This window comes from Prionailurus viverrinus, chromosome C1 (genome assembly GCF_022837055.1).
Source record: "Prionailurus viverrinus isolate Anna chromosome C1, UM_Priviv_1.0, whole genome shotgun sequence".
In the NCBI taxonomy this organism is placed as follows: Eukaryota; Metazoa; Chordata; class Mammalia; order Carnivora; family Felidae; genus Prionailurus; species Prionailurus viverrinus.
The window spans coordinates 77,266,293-77,287,139 of NC_062568.1; the positions used below are offsets into that span (position 1 = coordinate 77,266,293).

Sequence of the window (20,847 nt, forward strand, 5' to 3'; positions counted from 1 at the left end):
TCTTTCTTTCTTTCTTTCTGCTCACCCCACAATTATTCCATTGTTTTCAGTAGATCTAGAAGTGCTGTAATTGAGCAAAACTAAACATCATGAGTTCAGCCAACTAGAGAGTATCTGATGTGGGTAGAGAGCTCAACACCTGTAAAGTAGTCAATTATTTACCTTGGGCTCGGAGTTTGGCCAGCTCTTCACTAAGTGAGTCTTGGGACTCTTCCAGCTGCCTCCTCTTCTGTTCCATGTTCTGCATGTAATCTGTCAGGGATTTGATCTTGGCTTCATGCTTTAAATAAGCAAATAGATATAAAGGAGGCATGAGTGACCATAACTGCCATCCTGACTTTCCTGGGACTGTCTGATGGGAAAATGCAACAGAGGAGTTCTTGGGTCCCTTTTAGGAGTACCAACACCCAAAGGATGCATATTTGCCCTCTGCTTGGGATTTGGGATCACAGACTAACACAGTCCTCTGTTTCTTCCTTGTGCTTCTCTGCCCCATTCCTCACAGACCCTTCTGATGGCCATCCCCCTCCTCACCATCCACTTAAGCGAGATGCCAACATCCAAGCTGGTTTGTCTCCTTGTAGAAAACAGAGTGTGCTAGAGAGAAAGGACTGGGAAAATGTGTAGGGAAGAGGGCTTCATTCTTTGAACCAACACCTGTGGATTCTGTCTTCGGAACTCAAACATTGTGTCTTTTCTTTTTCTGTCTCTCAAGCACACCAATTCCTGTGTCGGGGACCTTGCATTTTACATTTTCCTCTCCTGAGGAAGTGCTCCTGCCTACCCTCCCAGAATCCTTATCACTCAGGTCCCAACACTTTCTTACAGCACCCAACTTCTACATGACTTATCTATTTCTTTTTACTTGTTAGCTCCATGAGGGTATGGAGTAGATACCTAATAAATATTAGTGGGACCAATGAATGAATGGGAGCTCATTGACTGAATAAAGACAGTTGGCCCTTCTAAGCAGATGGAAATAGGTAGATACTCCTCCCTCAAGATGTACAGTGTTCACATTAAGGAAGGAAAACCCTGGAGAATGAGCTCTAATCTAATGAAATAACCTCTGGGAAATGGACTCAGGTGGAGCAGTCATGTTATAAGTGTAGCTTTTGGTGAAAAGGATGAGTGTCAACGAAGAAGATGATAGCATTTTAGCTGGAAATATTTTGTCAGATTCCTTAGATCGTGTCAGAAAATAAAGAGCCAAGGTCTTACCTACCCCACGAAATAATGATTGAATATTTGGCTTTGTGTAAATTGTAAGAGACTACAAAGCAGCACCCAAAAGAAAGCTGCATTGGTCGCTAATGTAGAAAGCACTAACGTAGGTATCCTGTAACACTGAAACATTCAAATATTCTTGACTCTGATCTCATATGCCCAAAGTCAATGTCACTCTAAGACCTGGGCAACTGAGCCCTCAATCCTGAGCCCCATACTTTAGAGCACCCCATGTGGGCTGGCCTCTGGCTACACTCATTCCACTGAGCCAAGAGTCTGTAGGCTAAGGGGGTATGCCATGTAGGACCCACGTCTCCTTCTAGACCACACTCTGGGTACTGGAAATGCAGAAACTCACTACTCCAGTGGCCCTAAAGCCCACTCCCAGGGCTGACACTGCAGCTTCTGTCATCAAGTTATACAGATTAGAGTTGACAGTGACACAGTTTCACCAGTTCACAGACAGTGCAGAAGGGACTTAGACACGGAAGCTGGTGTGTCAAGATGAAAAGAGGAGACAGCAGGGTGCAGACTGAGGGACCTCGATTTGCACTCTTGCCTTCGTCTCCAAATGTTAGGGGTGGGACCTTCCAAAATCACATGTTATCAGTGTAACAGGTGACCTGGATATCATGCCCTAACGTTTATTATTTTCTCAAGTTTTTTAAATCATAAAAATGTCAAATAAAGCAAGTCCAGCAAGATTTCACCCATAAACCACTCTTAACTTACCGACTATTCCTGATCTTAACTGTATGAATGCATATTGTATAAAGTTGCAAGGCATAAGCATAAATATAACTCTTCATTTTCATTTTCGTTTACCTTTATATAATTAAACTTTTCAAATGGCTGAATTTCATAAATTCTTTGTAAGAGCTACATAGCATTCTCCCATGCAACTTTATGTTATCAGCCTATCAATAGGTATTTGGATATTTTATTTTATTATAATGTAAGTAACATTGCACCTAACATCTTCCATACAGGCTTTTCATATTTTAATCAGGAAATGATAACATATAAAATAAAATTTTTGCATTTTCATTATCAGTGAAAATACCGTAAGTGAAATTCCTGCACCAGAGGACTTACATTTGTATGGTTTTTGATTCCCAAGGTGCTTTCCAAAAGGACTGACCCAATTATACTTTTCTCAGCAATGTACATAAATTTCACTATCACACACCAGCACTAAATAATCTTTTCAATACATTTTTGCTTATTACATCAGTTATAAAATGGAAACTTGATGCGTTAATTTGCATCTCTTAGATTACTATGGCGGGACACGAGGCGGCTAGAGCTGGTTCTATGATTACATATTGCTGTGTTTACAAGCATACCAGAATGAAGTATGCTTTTGTCTGCCTCTCAGTATTATTTGATGCTCCACTCCATGCTGGTATCAGATTCCTGCAAATGATTTCAGCTGTTTTAATGCCTGGTGTAAGGCAGTGAGCAGCTCTCCCTATACCACTCAACAGAAGCCTCAAACCCCAAACACCCAGCTCAGATATCAGTGGCAGACCAGAAACTAGACTGCCGCCTTCTGAAACCACCTCCCTAAAATGAAAATGGCATTCCAGTGGGAAGAAGAGCAGTCTTACTCCCAGGGCAGAGGAAACGTGCCCCGGGGCTTGAAAGTCCCTTCAAGCCTTTGCGTTCACACAAGCTTTGGTTTGAGTCCCAGATCTGCCTTGCACTGGCTATATGAGTTTGGGCAGAATATATTTAATCTTTCTGAGTCTCACTTTCCTTATCTGAAAAATAAGAAAAATAATAATAAAACCTGCCCACCAGGATTTTTTTAAAGATCAAGTGAGATAATGCATGTAAAGTGCTCAGTGCAGTGTATGGAGCATTGTAAACACTCAATAGAATGTTACCTGCCACTATTATTAATAATAGCAGTAGTGGCAACAGTTTCTGTTTTCACATATTAAATTGGACCTGTGGTAGGGATTAAAAGATGAAGCAATGTTGCCTTAGGTGATAGGAGATTTAGATTCTATCCAATCTCATCCATTCATTACAGATTTCTACCTACCTACCTCTGTATCCACACATAGTTAGGGATATGTAGACACATCCTTTAAAAAGGGATTGAAGGGAATTCGTGCAATTCAGACAACAAAATCTAGCCTTAAGAATAAGCCTGGGCTCTCATTGCCTGGGGAGGCCATGGACAAGTCTTACATAAAGCAAAGTCCACAGACTATCCCTATCGTGTACCCAATCGTGTACTGTCCCAGTAAGAGCACAGAGGAAGCAGATTTCAAGAGGTCAAGGGAGTGACATAAGGGGAAGAGGGGTGACCTACCTGGGAGATGAGCAGCTGGCAGGCTGCCAGCTCCCGCTCACTGGCATTCATCTTCCTGTTGGAGTCCATCTGGGCGCTCTCGAGCTGTTTGCTGCGGTTCACCAGGGATTTGACCTCCGACTTCATCTTGCTGATATACAGGCGGGCCATGGTGAATTCCTCCTCAATGACTCCGTTCACATCTGCCAACTGAGCACAGGAAGGAATATGCTCAACTATTGCCTACAATTTCCAGAGCTTCATGGGGCCCCTAAAATCTGTCCACGGATCCTCAACATGTCTCTGGATTTCTGATTAAGGATCCCTAATTATAGGACCACAAGCTGAAAATGATCACTAAAAATTACTTGTATGTTCACTGTGTGTGCATGTGTGTGTGTGTGTATCCCCCAAGTTTTCTGAAACCTCGGGGAAGACTGACTTAAAAACCTCTACTGAATATAATCCTTAATCAATGAATCCTTAATAAAAAAATTAGATTACATTTAATTTATAAGATAAAAGACATGATATCGGAGGAAAGACATTGAATACTTAAAAAGAGCTAACTTTGATGAGGTATTCCATTCAATGTCTTATACCTTACATTTCTAGAATAACTACAAGCACCAGTGTTCCTAAAGGGGACTCTGAGTCCCTATAAGAACTCAAATAAAAATTTCAGTTATGTTCTCTGTAGTCTGCTATTCAGACAGAGAAGTAGAATAATGTCGTGAATATGCTTCTATAAGCAATTGTTGAAACAAAAAAGGATTTTCTATATAGTCTTCAATTAAACAAAAAAAAAAAGCTAGTAAGAATGTGTTGTTACCAAATGAAGGTTTTCCTACATGACTTTTCACTTACTACCAATCAGTATTTCCATCTCTGTGACTACACCCCCCGTTTTAACATTTATTCATTTTTTGAGAGCAAGAGAGACAGAGCTTGAGTAGGGGAGGGGCAGAGAGAGAAGGAGACACAGAATCAGACTCCAGGCTCTGAGCTGTCAGCACAGAGCCTGATGCGGGGTTTGAACTCATGGACCACAAGACGATGACCTGAGCTGAAGTCGGACACTTAACCGACTGAGCCACCCAGGCGCCCCTCTGTGCCTACCCCTTCTAAGGAAACAAGAATTTAGTTTGCATTATTTAAAATTACCTGAGAATTTAACAGTCTGAATCCACCTTTAGAAAGATAGATTCTGACAGCCAGCATTCCTGCACGATCTCATATTTGGTGTCTGAGTTTCAGAGCTCAACTGGAAACAAAAACTGAAGCAAGGTACTTGGGATAGAAGCTCATTGGCAGAGAGGCAAAGATGCTCTTGAAGAGCAATTGACCAAATAAGCAAAGTAACTGTGTGCATATTTTGTTTAACCACCAGAGGGCATCCTAGCACCTCAGGAGAAAACAAGAGAGCTGTCCAGTACCCAGCCCACAAATAGAGGCTTCAATTGGTTCTAAAGACAATGATTCCAACTATGGTTTTAATGTTCCACAGTACAACTGCCTACTTTTGTCAGTATTGCTGTCATTGACTCATCATATGATGATTTTTCAGTGAAAATTTAAGAGCTAGAATATGGACTCGTGTATCAGTCCTGAAAATTGGTAGCAGAGAGGAAGTATACTAGACAGCAGTCAACGCCTGCAAACTGGGGTCAACCTTCCCCTAGGAATTCCACAACAGTATTTGTTAAATGACTCCAGTGTCAATCAACACGAAGCAGAATCTATGTTAACAGAACGAAAATCTAGAATCTTATCTACCATCTTATTTTAATGGAGTTTCTTGCTAAGCCAATTATAATTCCGACTACCAATAATGATTTGCCTACCAACACCATTCCTCATCACATTACTTTTTCAACCCAATAGCATGCATGGAGATAACGGATGAGAAACACCCCTAATCTTTCCATGCAGTTTTGTTGTGCCTTTGTGATTGGTCCAACGTGGAGCAGACATGAGAAGCTTGTTCTTGAGCCTCACCAGGTATGTCCTATGACCACCAGGTGGTCCAGCTTACCAGAAAGGTAAGCGAACATCTATCTCTTTCATGTGGAATTCACAACCTACACCAGCTTCTCATGGAAAAACACTGAACCAACAGTTATGGCATTTTGGGAAGGGAACAAGCACTTCCTCCTCTCCAGCTCTGTCTGTAGACGAGGACACTTTGTATACTCCATGCCCAGATGTGTGCACTGGGGAAGAGTAAAAGAGTATATACAATAATAGGCTTCCTCCAATATGAAAGCTGGATGTTCTTCCCCCCAAACCAGAACCATAACTTCTGGAGCCCACTCTTGTCCTAGGAGGTCTAAAAGGTTTTAAGTCTGATGAAAACAAAGCAAAACAAAACAAAGCAAAACAAAACAAAACAAAACAAAAAACAAACAATACTCCAAACAAATGGTTTTTACTATCAGGTTGTCTTTTTGTTGTTTTTGCTTTGTTTGTTTTGTTTTGTTTTAGCCACTTAAGAGTTCATATATTCAGTCATGTAAATGTAAAGTTTTCAGTAAGCCCAGTACACTGTTATTTCAAAAAGGAGAATCAAGAGGGGCGCCTGGGTGGCTCAGTTGGTTGAGCGTCCGACTTCGGCTCAGGTCATGATCTCATGGTCCGTGAGTTCTAGCCCCACATCAGGCTCTGTGCTGATGGCTCAGAGCCTGGAGCCTGTTTCAGATTCTGTGTCTCCTTCTCTCTCTGACCCTCCCCCATTCATGCTCTGTCTCAAAAATAAATAAACGTTAAAAAAAAAAATTAAAAAAAAAAAAAGGAGAATCAAGAAGTGTTATTTATAACTCTCCCCTGGGTTTGACAATGACTCCAACAGTACACACTAAACTGCATGATCCAACAGAGATGACTAATCCAGAAGAAAAGACTGCCTTCACATGGGCATGAGATGCTGCCTGCCCGCCTACTAGAAGTCACCTCCATACCCGCCACTCCAGGTCCCTAGAGCATGGAGTGACTACGCAAGGTGCCATCTCAAGGCCAAGTAAAAGGTAGGTGAGGTGACTGTTCACATTCTAACACCTAAGAGTCAGAATGGGACTAGAAGTCCTTTTTTGCTTCTTCTTCTTCTTCTTCTTCTTCTTTTTTTAATGCCCAGAAATGTCCATTTGCTTTGTTAGTGCAGTACACAGCTAAGGCTGGAAGCGGTTGCTTCCGAGAGCTTGAAGGACAGGAGGGAACTGGAGACATTAGACTTCCTGGGGGCCACCTTTCTGGCTGGGGGCTGGGACCCCGAAACCCTGGACCCTCCAGACCCAAGGCTGTGTTGAAGAGGCTGACGGGAGTGGCGCTGTTGGTGATGAGGGTTGATCAGGCCCAGGATCTGGAGCATTTATCCTCCTCTCTGCTCAGCCATAGCAGGGTCCCTGATGCTTAAAATTCTTCATCTCCACCTCCCCAGACCCAAAGTCAAAAGAAAATTTGGCAGTTAATCCAATCCCTTTCATTTAATCTGCCTCAACTTTCTATTTGGTGTGTGGTTAGACTTCTGGAAATCTTTGTTTTAAAGAAAGCCTGGTAAACAAGACAAGAAGAGGAAGCTCACTAATAAACCCAGATAAAGTCAACTCTAGGCTCATGGCATCATTTGTTGGTCTCATTTTGCTGACTAAACAAAGTATTGCCTGAACTCTAAAAACGTTTGAAGACATGATTAAGCTGGATAAATGTGGGTTCTTCTATTTCCCTGCTGTCTGAGCCTGTTGTATTCTTAAAGTGAGGACATCTTTTCCCCTTATCCCAAGGTACGACCAGAAGGACCCTGTTGGGGGCACCTGGGTGGCTCAGTAAGTTAAGCGTCCGACTTCGGCTCAGGCCATGATCTCTCAGTTGGTGAGTTCAAGCCCTGCATCAGGCTCTGTGCTAACAGCTTCAAGCCTGGAACCTGCTTCAGATTCTGTGCCTTCTTCTCTCTCTGCCCCTTACCTCAATCACACTCTGTCTTTTTCTCTCTCAAAAATAAATAAATATTTTTAAAAAATTACTAAAAAAAAAAAAAAAAAGGAGGGACTGTGGGAACTGAATAGGGTTTCAGGAACAGAAAACAGGATCACTGACAAAGTTTTCCCTGATCTGATCATTGTTTTAGATAAAAGAATTACTTTAGTTGAATACTCATAACCAATACTCCATACCCAAAATATAGATTTAAAAAATATATGTATAACTCATGACATTTCTGAGCTGACAACCTTTAAGATAATGTGGGCTCATCTCATTAGTTTACAAATCAGGAAAGTGAAGCCTCAAGAAGTGAAGTGAAATTGCCCAAAGTCCCATAACCCCTCCCCTTTAGCTCTCATTGCCCTAATGATTAAATCATAACTGTAAGAAAAAACAAACTTCATAATGATTAAGAATATGATGCTCTCTGAGTGAGAGTTATCAATGAAAATAACTAGTTATCAATGAAATTAACTAAGGCATCCAATGTCTGGAATCCAAAAATATCCGGAAAACATCCAGTTGAGCATTTAAAAATAATCTCAATCATACTTCAGATTCCCAAAGGTAAGGACTCTTTTTTTAATGCCGAAGCACCCAGACACTTCTTGATTTCATTAGCATTTCTCATTAGCTCTATTTTAGAACTTAGCATAAAAATATCTTCCCTTATCGTTATCAGCAGCAGGCACCAACTTCTCATAAATCAATTCCACCTTCATATCGCAAGGGCCATTTAATCACCCAAATCTCAGAAGTTTATAGCTCAACACCAAAGCCAGCATGCTTCTAAAAATTAAATCCCCATATATAAAATCACCAAACTGGGTCTTAATAGGGTTAATCTTGTAGTATTTGAGAATTCAGTGCTAAAATTAGATTCATTTGCAAAGATTCATGAGATATGCAGTTACAAGAGAGGTTCTATGAAAGAATGATTAGGTTTACAAAAGGCTGTATACTCTAAGCCTAGATCTGTTATGTCATCTAAGAAGGGATTTCTATGTTTCCCAGAAATGTCTATAAACAGAAGGAATCTGGGGAGCCTTTTCTAGTATTTAACAATCCCAACTCAAACCCTGAGTGTGCCCATAAAGGCTGAGGTAGAATTCAGCCTTTTAAAGGGCTAACCTCAAAGAATTGATTTTAGGGCCTTGTGAAGTAGACATTAAACAATATAATGTTATTCTCTGGCTTGCCAAAATCCACCACAGCTATCAATGGCTATTCTGTACAAGGTGCTGTATTATTATCATAAAGCTACAGTAATCAAAACAGTGTGGTTTTAGCATAACGATTAGATCAAACAGTCCCACACACTTTTGGGGGTGATGGATATGCTTATTATCTTACTTGGTAATGGTTTCATGAGCGTATAATATGTCAAAACTTTTCAGACTATGCACTTTAAATATTTGCAGCTTAATTTATGTCAATTATACCTCCTTAATAAAGCCATTTTTTAAAATCTCGATCTCCTTATACCGCGGCAATTGTTAACCATTCTTGCCTGATAACATTACACACGCTCTTTTGTCCCTCTATTCCTGGCTCATGGAAAACTTCATACCACTCCCATTCTTCCCACCTCCCTTACTCCTTGCTGTCAGTAGCACCAATGTGCACAACTCCAGGGGATTTATCACGGTTCGTTGAAGCCAATTACAGCAATACTATTTCCCTTTGTTTGCCAGCCTCCCTTGCAATTTGGGGTGACCATGTAACCCAATTCTGGCTAGTAAGGTATAAGGGGACATCTATCAGGGACTTCTGGGATATAATTCCATCCTGGATGGAAACTGGCTGCCTTTTCAACCCATCCTGCCTTGGATGTGGTTGTGCGAAGATACGATGCTCGGTGCCATAGCAGCTATCTTGCTACCACGAGACAAAATTCTAAGAATGTAAAAAGGTAACAAGCTAACAAAAGCAGAAAGGAAACAAAGAAAAGATCTGAATCCTTGACATCATTGGGACACTGGACCAAAATTTGCTTCTGAAATTTTAATAAGGTTAGAATGACCTGGACAATCTTGTTAAAATGCAGATTCTAATTTCAGTAGGTCTGCAGTGGGCTTGAGAGTCTGTACAAACTCCAAGTTTCCAACAAACTCCCAGGCGATGCAGATCACAACCTGAATAGCAAATTCTAGACTTCTCATATTGTGAATAATTAAATGTGGATTTATTTTTTAAGCCACTGTTAGAATCCTATTACTTTCAGCTGAAAGCTTTCCTAATTCATACCAATTGGTTGGGGAATTTTCATTCTGCTGGGTTCTCACAGAAAAAGAGAAACACAATTCTGAGATTAGAAGTGTTGTTTAACCTATCCAATTCCAAACTTCTGTGACATTGGCATATAAGTTTGAGAAATAACACAATTTGCATAAAGCCAACCAAAATTTGAAGACATCTCTTCTACTTGAAAGGTAATTTTTTTCTTCTTTTCCAAACCCAGTCATTCTTAGTCATTCATTCAGCCCTTGGTTCATTTGTTCAAATAGTAACAAGTAGGTGGCAGGTGCAAAACACTGTACTGAGCATTAGATACTTAGGAGAATAAAACACAGACACCGCTTGCTTAGGATCACACGTTATAAGCACGGATTGGGAGGGGGGGGGGTGGGCAAAAGGAAGGGCTGGCTTACAGTCTTCACATCATTGGTGCCGATAATTCCACCTATCTCCCCCAGATCCTTCAACAGCAAATTCAGGATCTCAGTAGCCCTCTTCTTCTGGTGGTTGCTAAGCTCTTGTAGCTGGCTCAGCTCTCTCTGTGTGGTTGTCAATGTAGTCTGAAAAACACATTTTAACAGCAAATTAAAAGAGCTGCCCATCAATTCATACCCACGGTACTACAAAGAATGACAACATAATGTAGAATGGAGTTCTTTTATCATTTCATGCGATCTCAACGTAAGTTGAACTATAGTGGAACACTGCATTCTCTGAGAAAAAAGGAGAATTTGTCATGGCCTGGTACGTTGCATCGACATATCATGTGACAATCTCTGGGGTGGTGAAATAAGTTATTAAGAAATAAAGCCCAAAGGGAGCCCTTAGGTTGACAGCATGTGATCACATCTTCCTACCCACAAGATGTTCCATTTTGGTCCTCATTTTCCAGGGTCCAAACATACCTGCAAACACCCCACCCCCATTTCCAAACCAACCTGCTCCCTGGGCCATTTCCAGATCCCCATCTAACTTCGCAGTAAGAGATGGGTCTGGAAGGCCCAGAGAGACATTCATCAGTTTAGAAAACAACTTATGAAAAGTTTTCTAACCTTCACAGTGAAGCTGAATTGAACACTCTCATCTCTTTTTAAAATGAGTCAAGTCCTCGTCTCAACATATAGCAGTAGCTCCATTTTATTGCCAAACATTAACAACCCATCTCTTTCCCATCCCTCGTGTATGTTACCAGAAGGTAGATATTTACAACGAACTTAACGAACTCTCAACATCAGTAGAATAGTCATATTTTGGTGTCTTGGTATTAACTCAGCCAGCAAAGAAAATAATTTCCCTAAATTTCAGAGCTGTGGAGGTCAATGCAAAGACACTTATGAAATTCTTCCATATGCAGCTATTTTCCTAGAGCACTTTTTAATGATCTGACTGAAAATAGTACCCCATACCAGTCTAGTAATACTTTGGCTTGGCAGAAAATAAGGACCCTATTATGGAAAATGTTCCATCATTTTGAGAAGCAAATAATATGAAGGACTAATTAAAGAATCCTGTAGAAAAGAGTAAGCAGAGAAAATCTAAGCCTCCTCCTTTCCTAAGTGATTTCTGGTTTGTTTTCTATTTCTTTTTTGGTTTTGTCACCACCACTTACTTCGTTTTGTTTTTAAAACCCACAGAAGCAATAGTTCACATCTTGGAAAGCCATTTAAACGTCTTCCTTCATGCAGTTGAATATACGGAGTTAGGAGCCTTTTCCATCAGCTGTACAGTCAGCAGGTTAGAGCTTTCCTGCACCAACTGCTACCCCTTGCCTGGGAGGACTGGAAGTCTTCCATAAGGCAGGCTAGGCACAATCCTATGATAGCAGGCCATTGGGCCAAGGTGCCAAGGGCAGCCAGTTAGAGCCACTCGATTTCCCACCACCCATTTTCCAAGTAGAAAAGGACAAAATGGAAACATCTTGCCACCAGCCACGTCACCAAGTGCTCCCTGTCCCTGCTGCCACTAGCTCATTGTGCAGAACCTGTGGCATCTTTGGGAGAATCTGAAATTTAGGAAATATGCAGACTGAAGCACTGATGTAAAACAGGATGACAAACACACCAGGACAATCAGTCCTAGGCTAGGACAAGAAACTGTGTGGAAGGAATGAGTTTCCATCAGGAGGGTACAAACAAGAGTGAAACCCACACCTTCCTTCGGTCACCTACTCTCACTTGTTTATATAACATTTTGAGATTTATCTATTGGTACTGTAGCATATGCACAGGTCTGTGCTAAGTGCTTTATACAAATTGTCACTGAAAGGTGTATGTTATTAACGGATAAGGGAACAAATACTCATGAAGTTTACTTGTGTTCATTAAGGCCTAATAGTTATAAAGTCGAAATTTTAACAAGGATTTTTGTGGCTCCAAAGTCTGCATGCTCTTGACTATTCACAAGGCATCCGTGCTAATGTTATAAATCCCCTGGATATGAAACAATATGCAGTTCGGGGATGTGTATACAAACGTCACCTACACGAACTACCATTTCAATTATTGGAGGATTTCAGAGAATGTATCTAACACTAAAGAACCATTCTGCCAACTGCCTTCCTATATAGTGTCTGTCAACAGACACCAACATAAGTACAGGAACAGCAACGGAAAAGTCCCACCCCCCTAGACACAAATGTGCCAACCGTCTTCTGGGCCAGCTCATCTGTCAGCTGCTCATTGGCCCTGGTCTTGTCCTCTACTTCCTGGGACTTCTGGTCATAATTGACAGCCAGCTCTTCCAGAGCCTGGAGAACTTCTTTCACTTCATCTTTGGCTGCCTCGTTTTCAATCTGGAGACGTGTCAGTTCTTCCTGGATCTTCTCATAATCTCTTCTTGTGGAAGCCAAAAGCTGGGGAAATGAGATGGCATAGAACTGGTGAGTGTAATGTTCAAGTGTTTATGTTCTGGGCTCACTCCAAAATAAAGTAACTTTAAAAACAGATATAGGATGCTCAGGATGTCTAGAAACCTTACTGTATATACAGATACCAAAAAAAAAAAAAAAAAAAAAAAATAGCATGAGGTTTCAAGTATCTGTTTTTCTTTCTAGTGTTTTTAGGTTTTTGTTTTGTTTTTTTTTTTCTTTAACTTTAAAGCTAGGTAGGCTTCACTCAAAGAACTGATAACACATCAAAAATCACCCTACTCTGTGGCTGGCTGGCTATTCCAAATGGTGAACAAAGAATGAAGGGAATCATCTCTGAGGATGACAATAATACCACTTGGCTTTTTAACGTTACCATTATTTCACATTGTAACAGGTCCATTTCAGAGCCAACCAAAACAGCATAAAACAATTGCCAATTTTTCTTAATACTGATCATGAGTGTATAGAAGAATATATCCCAAACATTCACATTAGTTAAAAGTGAATGAGTAGGCTTGTGGATATTTCCATTATCTTCGTGCTTACTGTGTTTTCTGATTTTCCTATCAGAACAGATATTGCCTTGGCTGTATAGAAAAACAATACTGAGTTTTAAATGTAACAACAAGGAAGTTTATCATAGGCAATTGTACCAAGTTGGAGATGCAAAGGAATCAAAAGGGAGAAAGAAGGCAGGAGACACTGAGCAGATGAAAAACTCAACTACAGGCAAGAGGAAACTCAATTCAGGAGCCTGGGTGGCTCGGTTGGTTGAGCGTCCAACTTTGGCTCAGGTCATGATCTCATAGCTCATGGGTTCAAGCCCTGAAGCCCTGAGCCTGCTTCAGATACTGTATCTCCCTCTCTCTGCCCCTCCCCTACTCGTGCTCTATCTCTATCAAAAATGAATAAATGTTAACAATTCTTTTAAAAATTAAAAAAAATTCTTTTAATTATGAAAAAAAAAGAGGAAAATCAATTAAATATGGTTGGTCTGACTGCAAAGGCATAGATGATCTCCCTGCCAAGGGAAGTGTTTGGACAGGTGGTATAATCATTGTCCTGAAGTGATGAAGGGAAGCAAAGAGGAAGAGAAAGGAATGGTTATAGAGAGAATTAGGTCTATGGGAAGGCTGGGACTACGGACATGAACTCAAGCCACCTGCTGGAACTGTATCATGTAATCCAATCCGTAGCACTTTTGCAACAAAGCAGAAAGTACCCTAAAGCACAAAAGAGAAAAAATACTTAGGTGGTCCTCAGCAAGAGAAACTAATCATCTATGTTTGACGGGCTGGCTATCTATCATTTGTTTGGGTTCCTGTTTGTTAAATACTTGGCAAAACACAACGTAATAAGGACATTCACTGGAGAACTCAACACCATCCAGGGAAAGACTGAAACCAATTTGCCTCCTTTTTACTATATCAAACACATACTAATTGAGCCCTTTCCTCTTTGCCTTCTCCTCCCCTCTATCTCTACTTTTGTTTTTTGGTTTTTTACCTCCTACAAGGTAGCACAAGAACACAGTATATATCAAAGACCTGAGCCGGCTGATTTGCAAAGCTGAAAAGAACTAAAACAGCAAGAAATGGGAGTGCTAGGCGCTGGGTATGAGGAGTTAGAATCGTCCTTGTCCAATCACAGAACTCCTTTATCTCTGCTCTTCAAAGACTAAGTGTAGCAACCAGCTATGCACTCTCAAAACCTCAGAGGTCTACAAAGTCAGACATTCATTTTCTAAACTCAGCTTTTAACAGGCATTCAAAGGAAATCTACCAAGAAATGTCCACATGATTCAATGATTTTTGAAAAAATTCTGTGCAAATTAAATTTCTGGAACAAATGTCAACAACAAAGAGTAATAAGAGAACTTCATAAAAAAAAAAATTTATTGCATTCTTTACCTCGTCCTGATCCAACATCTGTTGCTTTAGCTTTTCAGCCAGCTGGCTCTGCTGGTTAATTTCATCATCCTGAAACGAAACATCATGTTTAATGTTTTGGGGTTAGTTATGTCATTTTTGATATCCTGGCTTCCCGACGACAGTCAGATAGCAGGACGCCAGCTGTAGGCTTGCTAATAAGATGAAGGGAATGGTGTGATTCTTCCCCCATAGATGAGAGATTGACTCTGAGGTCCTGATTTGGTTAAAGTACCTCCTTTCTCCGCCTTTCTCAGCAGATGAAACATCTGGGTACTCTGGGATATATAATATCCTACACATTCAACTCAATTCCTGCTCATCCAGAAGTCAGAGATCCAGGGTTTGGGAATCAGAAAGGACTTTGAAGCTATCCCTCCCAATTCAAAGATGCTAAGAAAAAATAAGGGAGTGAATTTCTAACCATCTGCACTGTAATATATTCACGTTCCAAATCTCGTCAAACACATCAATGACCAGGAATGCTGCCACATGATCGGTAGGAGAGACCAGTATTTCCACTTCAAATCTCTTACTTACAGTCACTGGAAAAACATTCACTAGAGAATTAATCTTCAGCATGAGCAGATCTCCCCCTTGATTAGAAGTTCATTTTCTTACCACTTGAAAAAAACAAAAACACTGAAGGAAGTGGGGGATGCAGAAAGTTAATGCTTACTTTCCCGCCTGTCACTGAAGTGGGAAATGATCTGCCCACGGACAAATCTGCTTCCCTAGCTCTCATTTTCTGCCACTAGGTGCTGCTGCCACAAAAGCCAGAGCTGTCCGCCTCTCACTGCCCAGCGCAAACGTCTCTGCCTCTCCCAGACACCAGCCAGCCAGTGTGGGCAGAGCAGCGGGCAGACAACATTTAACAGCAGGAAGCTCAGTCTTCACTACAAAGATTTTCATGAATTCAGATGCAAATGTGAAGAGCAACTTGGCTTCCCAAGTGCGCCTCCCGTAAACACAGGAGGAAATCCTATTGGATAACACTTCCAGGGTCTAAACCCCAAGCAGAGTCAGATTCGGTATTATGGGGTCGCTCTTTGTGCCAGGTGTGGCCCAGGCGTTCTCACAGCAGCCCATGAAAACCTGCACTGAGCCTTCCGCCTTTTCCGGGGGTGAGGTGAGAGGGGTGAACTCAAGGGCCTGGCGCGCAGGACCTTAGTTTTCCACAGGATATTCTCTAGGCTGTTTGGCCGTGTCTATGCTTCCATTTAAATCAGATTGACTCAGCATCACGACGAATGCTTTCCACAGAGCAAGAAAATTCTAAAATCAGTATTACAGGATCTGTATCTCGTTTTCCTTTGTGTAGAACATCTTTTGGTCTTATTTCCCTGTTTGGGGAGACCCCGTTTCTACTGAACTTTTTACATCAATGTTTCTTTAATGGTTCAACAAAATACTCATGACTCTCCTCCCCAAATTCGGTTTCTGGCAGGAGAATTAGGGAAATTACACCAGAGTGAAACTGCCAGAAAATGGTACTTGCACAACTAGGAGACTATTCTGTAGGGCATATTTTCTCTTCTACTTTATAAACTTAAGAGTGTCAGTTACCAGGAACAACTTTGTGTTTATGTTCCTTGGCACATAAATATTAAACAACTTAACATAAAAGACTCCAGGAGTTTAACATCAGGGAGCTGCCATCCCTTCCCCTGGGACACATAAGCAATGGCTACAAGCGATATAAATCACAAGAGAAGCAGAACGGTGGAGCCAGCCCTTTGTTCTCACACTGTGTTCATTTCAAAGCCTGAAGACGCAGCCTTCCTCCCCGACAGGTGACAAGCCAGGTGCAGTGATTTCTGAGGTACAGTAAGAAACTCAGGGCCACTAGGCCGTCTGGGAAGGATGTGAAGAACAGGATTACATTATAAGGACATGAATCACTTGTACCAGAGATATTTCCAAAACTACACTTAACGCTTTGTTAAGGCAACTTCTCCAAGGAATTGATCTTTACATTTTTTTTTTTCAAAACTTTCAGAATACAATGTGCCGTGCAGTCCACAGCTACACATTCAAGTGCACTTCTTAGAACGTGCTCAGTCTGATGCTGACTATTAAGAGCTAGTCCATACGCAACAGATTTCAAAGCACTTTTCAGAAAATATTCTTGTTCCTGGATTTTCTTACATGTGAAATGGTGACTTGTCAGCCCATCACTGGCCACCTTTAATTATAAAAATGTTTTTGTTGTAATGGTACTCAGTGAAATGAGGTTCAACTTCTATTTCTACTTGCACTGAACTCCTCTCACACATTTCCACTAGAGCATGAGGATGGCAGGAGACGAGGAATAAAGGAGACAGTGCCAACACCAACTTGCTCATCTTCTAAGTCTGCTCATAACTCATCTCTGCACCCCCCACCTCTGAAACCACATAAGGTGGGATTCTCCCTCAAGCAAACAGAACCCAGAAGAGAAAGAAACTATTTATTGAGCAACTGTGACACACTAGAAACTTTTAATTCCCACTGCAACTTTTTTGGGGTGTTAACAGATATGAGCCCGTGTTGAAGATGAGAAAGAAAACTTCAGCTGGGTAGGCTGTTCATCGGCCCAAGTCTCAGCATTATTAAGACACAGGTCTGACTCAAAAGTGTATGCTTTTTCATCACACAGCACTGCCTTGGACAGTACCTGTCCTTAGACCCTTGGAGAGACAGCACAGAGGGGTAGAGGGGGCAGCTGGGAGGAGACCATGTAGCCTTTCTCCCACCACATTCTAAACCCTAAATGATTAGGGTTGACAAGTCCCTCGTTTAAAGGGCTAAGACCGAACAGGATGACCACAGGACTCGGAGCCAGAAGATACACAGCCTCATTCCTGCTCTGCAGGTAATGTGAACTTGGGGGGAGTCACATAACCACCCTGGGCTAGCTTCTCATCTGGATCCAGATGCTTTCAGCTCTACCACTCAATAATCTATGAAGATGCCATGTTCCAACGTATGTGTTCTCCAAAGTATCAAACCACCTATCTCATCAGAAGCATGAAATACCTTCTAGAACTTTTAAGAGGAGGACAAATAACAATGATGGCTGATAAAGACATAATGAGGCAGACCACGGCTAGTCACTAAGGTCAAACCACCAGCTTTGGTGCCCTCTAGGGCTAAGGAGCTCAGTGCTCTCTCCGATCTCAGCAACCCCCTATGAGGGACCACAAATGCTAACCTCAAAATGTGTGTGTTTGAGGGTCTTCAAAGCATACGCCATCGGAAAATAATACAACAGGAAGTGTCCTGGGCTGGTCATCAGGGGGCAGAAACTCCAGGGTCAGCTCTGCCAGCTACCAACCAAAAAGCCCCAAGGCATGGCATTTTCCTCACTTGGACCCAGTCCTCATCACTACATTTCAGGAGCTGCATTTAAGACTCTAAAGTCTCTCTCAGATCAATGAAATTTGCTCATGCTACCAAGGTGAATGATCCCCATTCCAACCATGACAGGAGTCTATTCATAGAGAACAGAGTAGAGAATCAGGTCATCATCCCTCATTCAAAATTCTCTGGGGATTACTAAAATGAACCCATCAATTCTAAAATGAAAAAAAAAAATCACCGTATGTTAAAACAATAGCATTTCTCTGGAGAAATCAAGAAATTGCATACATTGTTAACTTACTATTGATCTCCTTTTTCTCTGACTTTGAGGTTTTGCATAATAATATCTGGTTAGAAATGGAAGGATACCAGTGTGTCAAGCACCTAAAGGGCAATTAGCCCAGCTCTCTTGGGTGTGAATGTCTCATTAAATAGGTTACCAAAAAGGTACGGTCCCCCAGTTTAACTCTGTCGTCACAATGCGAATTCCCAGGGTCACAGATAAGCAGAACTAGCTTCACATTCTGCTTGTAAAGGTGATACAGATACAGACGGAGCCTCACTCAGAATAGACAGGCTGGTAAGATTAATGGCAATGTTAACATAATAAAGCTGTTTCAGACAAACCAGAGGTGTCCCCAAACACTCTGAGCTGCACCACAACAGAAAAGATTAAATTGGACTAAAAATACCAGCAACCTTGATGAAATGAACTGAAAGGATTTAGAATATTCCAAGGGCAATATGCCAAGATCACGTGAAACATCAATTTAATTTCCTATGCCTCTGGGATCCCTAACCCGACCTTCACTGGGGATTAATGGTGCACAGCATTCTCCAAGGCCTCTTCTCCTCTGTTCCATCTTGTGCATTTACATGACTACTTGAGTCCCAGAGTGTACCATAAAATTGGACATCCCTAACCAGCGTGTTCAAACCACTTCGTTCAAGAGTATGCCCCTGAAAACAGATTTACCAGTAAAGGAAACCTGTCAGACCACACACCGAGACCATTGGTTCCTCACCCAGGGCCTTAGAGCTGCATGATGAAAGCACACATTTCGCTTGAGGAGCCACCACCCTGCCCCTATAGCTGGCACTACTGTTGGAGTTTCAAGAGGTGAGGCAGAGGCCCAGAGAAGAATAGAAGGGACAATGAAACAAAGATCATGCACGCTTACACCACCCCCACTCTCCTGCAGTGATTAGCCCCGGTATAATGTCCAGAAGTGAAGACTCTGTCTATCTAGACTAACTCTCTAGTCTTCCAATCAAACTTCCATAAAAGCTTCCATTCCACATGAACTAGGTTCCCTGAGTCTGCCCAATCAAGAGCTAGGGTAGATACTAGGAAGACAGGCATAAACATCAGTCCGGAGCCCTAAATCAGCACCCCCACAGGGCTTGAAGCTGCTTCTGGCTAATCAGTCTAGAACCCGCCACCTCTCATCTTTGTACCAGAGTGAGGACCATAATCTTCAGCTACAGACCTTATCATCCAGTTGTCTGTAGAGACTGGAGATCTCCTCGTCGTACTTCTCTTTCTCCTCTGCAGAGATGCCAGCAACAACAGGAGCAATATTGTCTATGATGGGGGTGTTATCGCAGGGCTCCAAGGTCTTCTGGTCTTTAGCACTGATCTGTTCATCCTCAGGCACAGCTTCTCCTGCAAAGCACAACGAGAGGAGTTGGGGATTGAAGAAATTCAGCATGCAACCCTACAGGAAGAATTCCAAAAATAGTCACTCCCATGAAAAGACGTGGAGGACACAATAAAGAGCTGTTGTAGAGAGTCATCGCTTGTGTTCTTTCTATTTGACAGGAAAGGTTGTAGTTAATTGGCCAAACTAGTCTAAGGAAGAGGAGGACTATATAATACTCCCTCTTGTGATGCATCACTTAAGTACACTGGCTCCATCAACTACAGAAGCTCCTAACTAATCCAGCTCGCAATGACATCCACAACTTTTTGCATACACTTTCCTTTTGTTGGGGAATATTCTGGGGCTTTACTAGACTCATATTTTATGTAGTGGTTGATTCACAGGGAAACAGACCTCTGAGGTATCTTAATTACCAATTAATTAGGTTACCGTTTCATTAAGAGAAACAGCCAAATCAAGGAACAAATTCACCACTATTGACAAGAACACTGCAGGGCCATAATCCTCTGAATCTGAGAGTCCCTGAATCTGAAGGAGAAAACCAGGGTAGCCCTGGACCCAGGAGCTCTGACTGACATAGCATAAACACACATCCTACTACCATCCTCTCCCCTAGGAGGTCAGAATTAATTGGCTCATCTGGAGAGTTCAAATAGAATAATTTCTTATGATGTCAAGTAGACCCAAGAAAAAAAGAAGCAGCCAATCCAGAATATCGTGCAGAGACCCTGCCTACCACTTCTAAGTTTGCAAAGTAGCACACAGCCCTTCTCGATCTACAGAATGGCCTTTTGTTGAGGCCTTTGGAGGCAGCATTACCAAATCTGACAACTCAAATTGAGGGGAAAAGTGAAGTTCTCCAGCTGGTCAGTGGCCACCCCATTGAGAAAATAACCTTGCAAAGACAGGCCGCAGAAAAAGGATTCTATGAAAACCATGTGGCCCAACTGAGTCTCTCAAACATCTTTTTGGAAAGCAAAGCAAAACCAAACATACTTTTCCATCACAGTGTTTACCATCAACTTCACACTCAGTTTGCTACAATCACTGAGTGTCTGCAGTGTTCCAAGCCTCACCCAGTTCTCAGCCCATAAAATGCATTTGGTGGAAAGTCCCCAGGAAAACTGCCCTAAGACAGAAATAATTTCTCCAAAAAAATTTAAAAAATAAATAAATAAATAATAAAAGACAGAACTGGATCCCCTAATCGATGGCTTCATGAACAGTATTCATCATGCGTCAAGAAAGCCACCTGAACACTGCACACATTTACCTCAACATAAACAAAACGCTTTGTGATGG

The 20,847-nt window shown here is 41.6% G+C and overlaps 1 protein-coding gene across 1 annotated transcript in view; it reads right to left on the reverse strand.

Moving 5' to 3' along the window:
• The window catches only part of KIF5C (kinesin family member 5C), a 164,532-nt gene that overhangs the window by 42,605 nt on the left and 101,080 nt on the right, over nucleotides 1-20,847 (reverse strand). Inside the window, exons 12-17 of the mRNA XM_047872713.1 lie at nucleotides 19,372-19,547; nucleotides 14,522-14,590; nucleotides 12,387-12,593; nucleotides 10,156-10,302; nucleotides 3,551-3,739; nucleotides 163-280 (exon numbers count right to left, since the gene is read on the reverse strand). Coding sequence (XP_047728669.1) covers nucleotides 163-280; nucleotides 3,551-3,739; nucleotides 10,156-10,302; nucleotides 12,387-12,593; nucleotides 14,522-14,590; nucleotides 19,372-19,547 — 906 coding nt within the window. The remainder of the gene's footprint in view (nucleotides 1-162; nucleotides 281-3,550; nucleotides 3,740-10,155; nucleotides 10,303-12,386; nucleotides 12,594-14,521; nucleotides 14,591-19,371; nucleotides 19,548-20,847) is intronic.